Source organism: Penicillium soppii (assembly GCF_028829465.1).
Source record: "Penicillium soppii strain IBT 18220 chromosome Unknown utg000005l, whole genome shotgun sequence".
Lineage (NCBI taxonomy): Eukaryota > Fungi > Ascomycota > Eurotiomycetes > Eurotiales > Aspergillaceae > Penicillium > Penicillium soppii.
In genome coordinates, this window is record NW_026643235.1 from 451,202 (window position 1) to 463,922 (window position 12,721).

General features: G+C 46.5%; 3 protein-coding genes across 3 annotated transcripts; all 3 read right to left on the reverse strand.

Moving 5' to 3' along the window:
* Window positions 1-115: 115 nt before the first annotated feature.
* Window positions 116-1,564, reverse strand: N7529_005596 (uncharacterized protein; the record flags this gene model as incomplete). Its single annotated transcript, XM_057241123.1, has 1 exon — window positions 116-1,564. One exon carries the CDS (start codon window positions 1,562-1,564, stop codon window positions 116-118), a length of 1,449 nt encoding a protein of 482 aa, XP_057096482.1.
* A 614-nt stretch (window positions 1,565-2,178) lies between these two features.
* On the reverse strand, window positions 2,179-2,634 carry N7529_005597 (uncharacterized protein; the record flags this gene model as incomplete). The annotated part of the gene is made up of 1 exon (XM_057241124.1): window positions 2,179-2,634. One exon carries the CDS (start codon window positions 2,632-2,634, stop codon window positions 2,179-2,181), a length of 456 nt encoding a protein of 151 aa, XP_057096483.1.
* Window positions 2,635-4,543: 1,909 nt separating this feature from the next.
* N7529_005598 (uncharacterized protein) lies at window positions 4,544-5,904 on the reverse strand (the record flags this gene model as incomplete). The annotated part of the gene is made up of 2 exons (XM_057241125.1): window positions 4,544-5,623; window positions 5,692-5,904. The coding sequence occupies 2 exons, from the start codon at window positions 5,902-5,904 to the stop codon at window positions 4,544-4,546; spliced, it is 1,293 nt and encodes a 430-aa protein (XP_057096484.1).
* Window positions 5,905-12,721: the final 6,817 nt, after the last annotated feature.

The window sequence follows — 12,721 nt, forward strand, 5'->3', positions numbered from 1 at the left end:
AGTGGCCCTGCAATTCCGAATGATGAGTTGGGGGATACCAGATATCGACGAGCTAGCGGCGAGATTGCTATGTCGGGGGGCTCTAGCCTTGGCATTAGGTTGACTGACCATCGATTCATGCGTTCGTAGGAGCAAGGTACATACCACATGGCATGGATAAATGGAGATTCGTAACTAGTAGACTGGTCCATGACTCCTGGTCTTCTGAGTTGTTGGAATTTTGTTGAAATAACACGGGACCAGAGGACCCATAGTCGTCAGATCCCCGACAATGATCACAGAGCTTTTGGTCTTCGTTTTTTTCTTCCAGGGCAGAAATCGCGCCATCGTAGATCAAACGCAGTTCCCATTCGAATTTCCCCACAGCTCGGGCCTCTTTGACATTGAAGGAGCAGCCGGCCTTCCAGGGATGTTTGCATTGTAGACCTTCTGCTGCTACCGAGCGCGGGTCAATCACTAGAAGCTTCCCTAGGGAGTACGATGTATCCGGGACAATTGTAGATGGACGATGAAACAAAATTTGATGTTTCCCACGAGCGGTTTGCAGTCGCAGACAAGGCGTATTGGGTATCTCCCCAGTCAAAGGAACTATGATCAGATCTTCATCGGTCTTGAGATGAAAAGTAAGAAGGTCCTGTTCATCAGAAAACTCTCCAAAGTCCCGAGCTGCAAGCGGATACAAAGCACGCGAGCTAGATTCATGGATAGTCTCAGGAGCCCAAGAATTAAGCGTGCTGCTAGTCGAGTTCCGTGGGCGTGGAATGTAAAGCAAGCTGAGAGGAACGCGATCCAAACTCCAGAGTATATATCGCAGACGCTGTGAAGTGGGTAGAGCTAGGATCGTATAGAGAGGAAGATTCAGAGCCATAGCTAAGATCAGATCCAAATCCCTGACCTTGCTTGTCGAGCGGAGAAGTAGTTCATTCCAGGTCCGTATGAAAATGAGGACTTGCTCGTCGTTAGATCTTTCTTCATAGTTTACTTTGGGTGGAAACCATAGCATGAGATGGGTTTGAAAGGCTTTTAGAAGATGTTTTTCCAAAAGTTTTCGAGCCGAGCAATGGTTCAAACTGGACTTTTTAAAGTGAAGACCAACCCTCACGCCTCCTCGAGCGCGGAATCGAAATCCTTCCCATGTTCGAAGCCAAAGAAGTTTGTCTACCGGATCTAGAGCGCCGTCGGCTAGTTGGACACGACACTTCAAGGCATGTGCTGACTCCTGAAATGTCCATGCTCTACTTGCCCACTGACTACCCAGCAGCCGTGCCGATATCTCTGGAAACTGCGAGCCAGACAATCGTAAGGTCTGGAGCTCGGCGTCTAGAACTAGTGTTTGTGCGGCACCTGCAAAAACCACAGGGATTTGAGATATAGCATGTTCGCGTAATTGGGACAGCTCCACGTCGTTAATTTCTGCAAGATACTTCGTTGGGATACATAGGATATCAAGCCAGAATAGCGTCGAAGTATGATCAGGTAGTCCTAGCGAGAACCTCAGTCGTTGGAGATCGATGCTGTACATACTTGAAGAGAAACTTGCAACTCCCTCGTCGTAAACAGGCATGTTGGCTAAGTGACGGCGGATTTGTTCAAGTTGGAATCTGTATACACTGTTGTCTTTCGTGTTTCCCAGTCCGTCGGACCACACGTGTGATAGCGCGATATATCGACTGCGAGTTGTGAGAGGTTCCACACTTAATATGAGCTCACCAGACGGGTCGTTCCTCAGTCGGATGAGCGGGATCTTTCCCTGTCGCAGTGTGCCCAAGACGTCTTTTATCGGGACAGGATATAGAGTACAGGCACATTTAGGCCATCTGTGCCTTGGAATGCCTGGGGTCCGGTCAGAGGATATCCCAGCAGTACATATGGCGTCTCGACACTTTTGATGATTCAGTCCTCGTGGATGGTGGCGCTTAATTTGTGATATGTAGTAAAGAGGCATGTAGCCTAGGTTTTGAACAATGCCTTTGGCTTGCTCGGGGCACCACCCATTTGAACAAAGACGATCAACCAGAAGCCGAAGGGAAGGAGGAGGATCTTGGATAGTAGTGATTGGCACTTCGGATTTGTTCACTTCTCTCCCGAGCGGATCAAAGACTCTCTCGTCATCTTTTAAAGAAGCCGACATTCGTAGGGCAATCAGTGCCTCGATCAGGATTCGTGTTGACAACACTATCAATAAACCGGGCTTGTGGCTGCGCAGGGTAACTTTTCGAGGTCATTGAGCCGACTATTGGCGAATTTGGCCAATTCCAGAAACTTGAGTACGCGCGGGGCTATGTCGTCGTCATTTTCGTCCTTGTCATCGCTATCTTCCTCATCGCAAGGCAAATCTGCAAGAATCTGAAGCGACACGCAGGAAGTCGGATCGCCATCGACCATCTGAGTTCTGGTGAGGTCGCTGAGCTTCGGCATATAGCCCAGGTGCTCGGCCAAGAGACCGAAGAAAAGCCAGGATTGAATTATAGTGGCTAGGCGTTTGCTGCTGATGTTTTTATCGATCGCGGATTCGATCCCATACCGCTCAGCGAAAGTGAAGAAATCCTGGGGCTGTGTATAGGGGATAATGTCCAATAAGGGGACATCTATATCTGGAGTGGATGATCCAAGCGGTCTGGGAAGAAGGTCCATCGTTCAAGGGCGACGGGGCATGGTCAAAATATGGAGGTGTAAAGTTCAAATTTACAGAGAGGTTTGGGTGGACCTTACCTTTTTATCGAGTGCCAGGCAGCTTGGAGCAATACCTATGAACTCGTGAGCGGCTATGAGTGCTGGTGTGGCTAATGATATCGGGCTTGGGAGCTTAGCTGAGACGCGTGTTCGTTCGGATTGACCTTTTGACCAATTCCAGATTAGCGCTTGTTGAAATCGACAAACCCCTTACTACAATGCTTGCTTGTACCGCACACCCACAAGAGCAGACAGCAACAACTAAAGGGGCGAAGTGCAAACGCTAAGGTGGGAATTGTGATAAATAACATAGCCTTGTCTATTTAATGGCTCATCAGGAATTACATTAGAGCGGCGAGGGAAACTATGAGATCTAAGTGGAAAGACCACGGTTTTGTCAACCTCAAGGCCACGCCAAATCATGGCTATTCCGCCAACACCTCCCATTACACCGTATCGGATGCTCCCTGTGGAATGGCCATGGTTCCAGGAACCATGACCTGCACGTGACTTACACGTCGAATGCACGACTGGCTCCCGTTGATCCTTAATTCGGTGCGGCCCCTGCGGGTCCGTAACACCCTGTTCAAGAAAGTATCTAAACTGGGAAAAACAGGGGCCAGGGCATTGGCTTGAGAGCCAATGCGCAGGGGTTGGTGAGGGCAGAAATGGAAAAGAGGGGAGGAAGGAAGGAAAAAACCTAAGAGATCACTGGGGCCGGGCGAGCTTCTATGTCAGGCCAACCGAGGGAAGAGGTACAGAACGACGCATTGAGGCGCTGGACTAAAAAGGGTAAAACTAACCGCATGCAGTAACTCACAGGTCCCTAGTTTGAAGCATTACGTTAAAAATACGAGCCAAAAAGATAAGCTACGACGAAAAATGTATCCAAGTTGACTGAAAATGGGATATAATTCAGGGCCATAGGCACGACCGACAGCCCCCATTCTCAAATCCACAGATAATAAAGAAAGCACCTCGCCGCCTGTCTCCAAATCAGACAGGGTAGGCATGGAGGGCCAGATATCAAGGACTAGATACAAAAGAAGAGGAGAGGGCAGGAATAGACCAATGAACCCAAGATGAACAATGGCGCAAACCTTCCAGAAGACATGTAATTTTTTCCGGGTTTTCTCGCTTTTTTTGCTTTTTTTGCGACCTGGACACTCCCACGCGTCGACCGTGATGAGCGGGCATAGTCCATCCCATGACTGGGCCGAACGCGAGGGCGAACTCAGGCACATTAAAAACGATTTGGTGATTTTCTGAGGCGAACGTGAATGGTAAGGGGTAGTGCGATGGGTAGGACAGACGGATATGCACTGCTAAAGATCGTGTAAGGGCAGGGATATCAAAAGCTGCGCGAACTGGCGCGCAGCAATACAAAAAAGTCGAGGGTTATTCCTCGATGAAGAAAAGTTAATGGGGGAGGATGGGAGTGGAAAGACAAAATGCATTCTTAAAACAAATAAATCAACATGGCTCGCGCTCGCAATGCTAGGTGGTCAAATCAAGTGCAACTGATGACCCAAAACTAATGGGTATTGGAAGCAAGTGGGTATGCAATTTTTGGAACAGGAAGTGAAGGGCTGGTCTCGACTCCGGGTACGTAGAACCAGAGTCGAATGCTAAGCAGAAAAGACGAATGAGGATGCAGTCGAATTCGAGGGATATGGCACAGGTCGACAGCTGAAATGGCGCATTGAGTATTAGGATAAGATATCGCGATGTGAATCAATGCAGGATTGGACGCTCCTTGGAATGATTCCATGAGGTGGACAAAAATGAAGTGAGACTGGAGGGAATATGTGCAATGACCAAGATCTTTTGGAAATGCTTTTGAAGTCCGCTGTCGCTTTTATGTACCACCCTAATAGGACTGGTCCATTCCCATGTGGGTAGGTGCCGCGGGGAAATGTTGGAGGGCAGCTTGTTGAGCCATGTACATAGCCTCTTGCTGGTATGCTTCGCTGTTCATGTATTGCATCTCAGACGATGGCGCGGGAGAAGGAGAACAGCCGTTGACGGTGGGTATTCCGCGAGTCATGTTGTGGTTCCCCAAGTGAGCGTGATGAGCATGCACCAGTGCCTCATTCTCCGGGGTGATGGGAGGAGTGAGGTAACCGTGAGGAATAGCAGTCAACTGCGAAGACTTCTGAGGCGTGGCAAGGCCCATTTCTCCATTGTAAGGCTTGGACTCGATAGGAGTCTCGACCGGAGGAGTGCAACGGGCATAGTTAGCCAAGGAAGCCTGGCGGTTGAGGAAGTGCTCCATAACCTTGGAGACCCGAGAGAAGTGAGCCGAAGCGTACTTGCGGGAAACCACTGTTGAGGGCTGATGCAACTGCTGGGACAACGCGACTAGGGTCATTGAATCGTATTGGGAAGCCCAGTGAGTGTGACGAGGCTGTGGCCTATTGAGGATGCAGCGTGACAACGCAAGGGCAGCGCGAGCAAGCTCAGACGACGGTTTAGCGACAAAATCCCGGTGGAAAAGGGCAATCTCCAGAATGTACAGAGCCATGTGTTCCACCTCAGCGTCGAAAGGGTCATCCAGAGTAGCGTGTTGCAAGAAGGCATCAACAGTCGGGTGTCCAATGGTCCAGCCAAGGGTCTGAAGCACATGCCATTCCATCTGAGTGAACATATCGTCATCGTAGAGGGAGCAGCACATGGACTTCAATTCCTTAATGGTAGGTACACGATCCTTCTTATCATTGTACTTGGCCGCAATGAGCAGCGCTGCACATCCAACCAGTTGATAGTGGCGCTTGTAGACCACACGCTTAGAGCAGTAACGGTCCAAAAGATTGATCGCCAAGAACAAGGTAGAAGGCAACAGCTGGAATGCAGTGTGAGCCTCAATCAAAAAATCAAGAAGATACGGTCGCATGAACCACTGAATCTCGGTTTGGATGTCAATGGATTCAACATCGGGCAGAGTTTGGCTCTATATCAAAAAAAACACAATTAGCATGGCGGTCAGATCAAAAACGGCATATATAAGACAAAACTCACATCCATCTCCAACATGTGGCTCAGGATATCATCCCGAAGCTCGACGCTGGTAAGGCGAGACAGTTCGTCGGCCATGGCATATTGACGCTCACGAGAAACAAGCTTTTGATGCTCCTCTTTCGCTTGACGTTCTTGCCGGACTCGTGATTCCATTCCATAATCGTCCTCAACGAAGAAGGTTGAGCATGTACGGTAGTTGCGGTGGTAATCCATGATTGCGGTAGTGCTTGGATGACCGAAGTAAAGAGCAGGCGAGGGGTAATGATGATGTCTTGTTTCAATGAATGGATGCCGAAAGGGCAGATCTTTCGCACAACGACGGAATTAAGAGAGTGACAGTCGTGATATTAGTGTATGGGAATGAATGACGGGGACGTTGAACAATTAAGGAGTGTGCCAGCACAAGACAATAGTCCGTATGCTGGAGAAAGAGATGGCCGAGGAGGTCCGAGGGTAGAAGTCTTCAAAGACGGAAGCTGGATAGAATTAATGTATTAGCGGCGGCCGGCGTGAAGAAAGATTAAAAAATTAAAGATCGTAATCGTCAAGTGACACGGAAATGAAGGTAAGAGAGTGTAGTGTAGCAAGAGGAAGAGATAGCGGCACACGGGGTAAAAGATGTAGTTGATATCCATCCATAAGAAGGAAAGGGTCATCGCTCCTTCGGAGAAATACTAACCCAGTAAAGAGCCTTCGGGCAGAGGGCACAATGCAACCCTTACCGTGACAGCAAGACTGGCATCTAGGCAGGAATGATCCGTTGAATTGGGATTCTGTTGGATACCAACGCAAGAGATGAATAACGAGTCAACGTCTTCACCCCTAGGCCAGTGTTCTGCGGAATGTGGAGTACAGGTACAAGACAACCCTATGAAGGGGTCAAGATCATCAGGGGAGAGGTCTTGGCAAAGGAATGATCAGAGATCAGAACTCACACTTCACGAATTAACGTGTTGAAGGAACAAGCTCAATAAAGAGATTGAACTGGAGTTGATGGGAGTGTTGGATATGGCTCAAGATGATATCCGCGTCGGAAGACGATGAGATATAGATCCAAAGTCAGATGAAACAAGTCCTAGCACACGAAATGATGTTAGCCCCCATTTCTTTGTATGGATCAAATTTCGATTGTATTGACAACAATTCATGACAATCAACAATACAATTGACAGTAGATCAATTGTGCTCATCAATGAAGTATGTGGTGCCGCGGCCTTATTAACACCCCGACATTCCAGTATGTCCAACAAGAGTATAGGATTTTCATTGACCCCTTAAATTCTTCCACACCGGGGGATATAGAAGCAGTTCATTCAGATAACCATTCGGAACTTGACGAAACAGAGCCCGTCAATCGGTAGATATGCATTCCACAATTGTATATTGAAATCATAAATTCCCATTCATGGGACCGACAATCAGAACTGTTTCCCTCCTATATCCGGATCCTGGCTTGTGTGGTGGGGTGATTGGATATATATGAGCGTCGTGTCTGCTTTTGATATTTGGATATTGAGGCCGCAAAATCAGCATGCCCTGTGGGGCAATTTTTTTTCATGCTCTCTGAAGAATAAAAATCTCATATCTTTTGGATTTTCCCAAACGATTCCCTTGGGCTCTTGTCGGATCGAAATCGAGGCTCGGTAAACATCTTTCCAATTGGGGCGTTCCGAGCATTCGCACCACACATCTTCAAAACACCAAAAAAAAGGAGATTTCCGCACTCACCCAGTATATGAAGCTCAAGATCAATCTGATACAGAAACCAAATTCGTATCAAAATAGTCAACCGATATGGTTTTCCTACACTGTCGCTCGTCTAACCGGCAGGAGCTGGAACAGGAGGGTCCAAAATGTCGATGTCCGAGGAACAGGGAGGTACCGATGAACAGAGACGGAGGGGATCGCCGTTTGAGTTAACAAACGTCGAATTGTCAAATTTGGGAGGATCGGGGGAAGGGAGGGGGGAATCTAGTGCAGCGGACTGAGGGTTGCGGTCGACTACGTCGAATCGTAACTCAGTCAGTAGACCAGAATTCCGGGGGGGTCTCCGCAAATTGACAGGGAGGGTAGAAAACAAAAGGGGAGAGAGAAAAAGAGGTATGAAGAAGAGAAGGAGGAGTACAAGGAGGAGGTTTTTTACTTTCTCTCTCCAGGCGGGTGAGGGAAAGAAAAGGAAGTTAAGGAAGCTGAGACAAAAGCCACGGAGATACCAGTAGCTGTTGTATGGTAATCCACGAGTACACAGAGTGGAGGTGGTAAGTTTACTGGTATAACGATACTTTACGGGTACCTGGGTACCTAGGTTGTACCTTTAGGTGTAAGGTTGTAAGGGTACCTCGGTATTTTTCAAAACGGGTTCTAGGAGGGTAATTTTATTATATCCCCTCACTGCAAGGACAAAAGACAAGGAGTTGAAACCTGTCGCTTGAAACTCATACTACGTACAAAAAGGGTTTAAAAGTTTCATACACAATCTACAGTTATATGCTATGAGTGAACACAGGTGAATAGGGACAGGTAATACTCATAAACCAAAATTCCACCCGAGATTTGCAATATTGGGGATATTCGGCTTTACATATTTACGATTTGTACATCTGTACGATAACTAGTAATTTGCTAGAACTGGAGTCTTTACATTGAGTATCTACGGAGTATGAATATTGTATATGATAAATCATACTACTGTGTTTCTTTCTGTCTCTTTCTTTTCTAACATAGATAACAATTAAATCCGATGTGTCTACAGCATCATGCATCTATAGCTTTGAAACTCGAATTGTGTTTTCGACCGTAAGCCGCGACCCAGTCATTTTGTTCGCACTAGATTGTCTAGTAATTTGAAGGTCTTTTTTGGTTTCTGATTTCTGGTCTTTCAATTACTTGATTATTTGTAGAATTGTATGATCTTCAAAAGAGAGAGAAATATTTCCTTGTCATTCTACATAATATATGAATTACAATCGACTCTGATAAATTCTGATAAATTTGTATACAAGTACGTAGAAAAAGCACAATACCAGACGCGAATTTCGGCCCCAAAATCCTCCTGATCGACCTGTATTTAAGGCCAACAGAGTTAACTATTAGTATTGTTGGTTCCAACGCTTGACTAGTTGATTCTCCAGAAAGCCTTCGATACGGTCTACGGTCGCGTTCTAGGGTCTCCTGCAGTCGGTGGTCGCTGACTGGCCCAGCAGCCCAGGATTGCCCCGGCATTGACTTCATCTCGCGTGTTTCCCAATGCGCGTTCTCAGCTGCGCTAGGCTGCCCTAGATTGCCTTCCGATAATCCGAGCCTCCTTTGTCTTGCAGGGATCTATCGCCATTTGGCGAGCCCATGTGGGGACAATTTCGGTCGCAAAAGCAGGTTCTACTCCGTACTCCGTAGTCATTCCACGTTGAGTTTTGGGTAATGGTGTCAAGGAAATTGGATAATGCATGTTGCTTCGATTTTACAGTCTAAAATAATGTATACTTTCGTCGCTTTGTGTTACTTTGTAATTGCGCTTGATTTGTCCCCAGGTTCGAGACAGATAAGGTTTGTAGACGTCTCAACTCGTCTGGATTTACTGGTTTTCCTGTGCCAATCTTTACCAATTTACGTGTTAGGTACTTTGATGGAGATTTTCTCCCCGTGAACCTCTACGAATCATATAAATTTGAGTTGTCGATTCACCCAAATTATGATTCGGAGGTTTCCACGGCCTCCCCTTACTTCCTCTCCTTACAAGTACAAATGAGATCGCTCTGTATGCGTGTAAGGTTCCCAGGCCTTAACTTCAGCCACTCAATCACATCTTCATAGAGAAATATTGATCGTCATGCGACTTGGTCGTTTCTCGCTAACATGCGTCAAGGTATATCAGCCTATAATTTCTCCAGTGCCTCTTGATCTGCGACACAATTCTACATGTAGGGACCCGTAAGTTTCAGGTGTTTCATGGAATGCGGATCGAATCATTCGATGGCGCTTTTTTTCATGAACCGGGGATGACAGTTGCCGAAGCAATGGCCACCCTATCGCCAACGGAGGATTCCCGCCTCGTGCCCGGCTAGCAGAAACAGAAAAGGGGAAGAGATAAGCGATGGCCATTAAAGAGTGTTCTCGGGCCTGTACAACGTCGTAAAAGCAAGGGACAGTCTAATAAGGAAACTGAATGATACCCACAGCTAGTTATTATGCAGAAGTAGATCACAAACACACTAACTACGCAGTACAATTGTAGTGTCTTGTCGTTGGAAACTCACATCTAACATGCCAGGGACATTTGTTGCACCATACCAACCGTTTAATTACAGAAGCTTTGATTGCAATGTGTAAATCGCTACTCCATAATTATCTATTCTCATTCATTCTTAGCAATGCGTCAGCTGCACAGAACGGCTTGGCTAGTTCTCATATTTGTGAGTGTCTTTTCCTTGATGAGTCTGGCACCTGCATTGCGCCGATCAGGTTGACACCCCCTATCTAGCCCTCCCCTTTTAGGCAATGGTGCTTATACAAATTCTTACAACGCATGAGAAGGGAAGTACATTTAATGACCCATAGCAGTGGATATAACCATGCACTGCCCATATAGTCCGTCCATAAATGGCGGAGATATACGAGGAGGCTGCACAACCCAGGAGGAAAAGGAACAATAACCAAGACAAACCATCACAATGATCTGCTTACCCCATAAGCACAAAAATGATATGAACCACTAAATATTCACAATACGAAATCCCAGTTATCCATCAGTAAGGAAATAAACGTAACCAAACCTGCCCAAAAAGGGGCCCCGAACGGATCAAGCCATGCAGCAAGTACGTGGTCAACGGGCACCCTATCGCAGCCGTGCGCAGTCTCAGCTAATTAGCACTTCCTCAGTTGGTAAGGGTACATGTGTCCACAGAGCACCCGGGTGCCTTGGAAACTAGTGCCTAGCCTCTGACGTGCCTAGCCGCCGCAGGCCATCTACCTACTCAAAAGGGGAAGAAGAGCCTTGCAAATCGGCACGTCAATCCTGCCATGTTTGCCCCTGACTCCTGTCTCGCCTTGTGTTTCAACTGCCAGCAGAATCAAGCATATCCAAGGGCGGCAGTCTCAAGCCGCGCACATATAACCATCGACTTGATTCGAGTTTGGTCTGGGCTGGGCCATTTATTGGTTCTAAACGATTTTAGCTTTCCGCGGCAGATAAATGGCAATGCTATCTATTTTTAGCGCTTAAACGTCTCGTTTTTGTGTTTTGTATACTTCTTTGAATGTTGTGTGTGCAACATTTGCTCGGTCGGGGGACTGGTTGGTAAAGGCGCTTAAGAAGGGATGCGTTGATCCTTGGCAAGCACGGGGTTAAGCTTCATCTTGTGAATATCTAGCAATGCAAGTTTTCAAGGGGATGTTGTGCCGGGAACTAGCAAACTCCATGTCTGTGGTATCTGTTAGTTTCCCCAGTTGCTGCAAGATCTGACTCCCCGATGGGCCGCGGGATAGATGTGGTCTTCCCTTGCATGTGCCTCTCAAATCAAGAGACAGTAATCTGACCCTTTGGGTCTCTCCACATTGCTTATTCCATTTACTTTGGAGCTACAATGTATGTTATTACAGCGGTTGATCTTCCGATCTGCAAGGGAGATATCGTTCTGTTTACACAGATACATACTTCATGGAGTTGCGTAGTCCTAATTGACATCGTCGAGCACCCTCTCTGATTTCTGCATTTCCTGCAGATCTAGATCTGCGCACCTTTGTATCACCACTTTCAAGGTCATCTGTATGTAGGTAAGCGGTGTGGATTGGACACAGAAATCACACCGAATCATGTATTAGATGTATGTTCTGCATCGAAGACAGCATACGTACTAATGATAACTAGATGGCATGATAGAGTCAATTCCTTGTGGATACGAGCGATTTCCAATACATTATACCAAAGTCCACATAACTAGTACATGCACAATTTGATTCATGCAAGAAACATAGAAGCCCTAGAGATGAAAAATGAGCGATCTATTCATACATAAGAGATATCTGATATCGCAGACTGATACATTCCATGCGGAGTAACAACTTTCACCTGCAGTAGTCTATACCAAACACATTAATTTCATACAGCCCACAGGGATCCCGACAAAATAAGCCGAGAAAACGTAAGTGTGTGGGATTCAGTCTAATTTTTTCTGCTCACACAGATGGATCTGGTCCACTCTAAATTGATACTCTCCGACTGTACACGCCGTCAACCATGGAAACTTCACGTACATGGCCAAAACTCCACCCTCAACAACGGTTATCCTGGGCCGTGCCGGTATGTATCAACCATGGTACTATAAAAGATCAAACCCCGATTACTTCTTTGCCTGTTCGCCTAGGATGTTAGATCAATGTGTGTATGCAGTTCAAGTTCTTTTCATTCCACTCCGCTCTTTGACAGATCTTCGCTCCACTGTCCGTCTCGATATGAACCAAGGTGGCGGGATTGGGGCGGTTGTCGGATGGCGCGGATACCGTACGCACAAAGAGTAAGACTTGGAGTTCGGAATCGCGGCTTTCTTCGGATGTTTTTCTATCTTAAAAGGAGGAGAGACTTAAATGGCTAAACATATATATTGCTGCTCGTATGATCTTCAATTGTATCCGGTGGTAAAGTGACCGTTTGTCAAATGCATTCGATGTATGTATTAATAAATTGTTAAAAGACTGTGCGTGAAACGAAACACTTTATACAATGTACGTTATACATTGCAAATTCTGTGCGTACCGGGCAAATAGCTGTGTTCTTGACCGGTGAAAAATTGACGTTTCGTGGCCCCTCTGCGGGGAGTTATACAAATGTCACGAAGGGTTTTCTGCGCTTAGTGAAAAGAACTCCACTAAGTTGGTATTTTTGCTTCATCTACCTGTGCTTAAGCTGAGGAAATTTTTAGGTAGTTGACAAGGTGCATGAAGATCGTATATGATGCTTGCCATACTTGAATAGATCAGCCAAGATTTATGCCTGCAACGTAATTTCCGATATTAAGCCCGAGCTAGGATAGCCAAC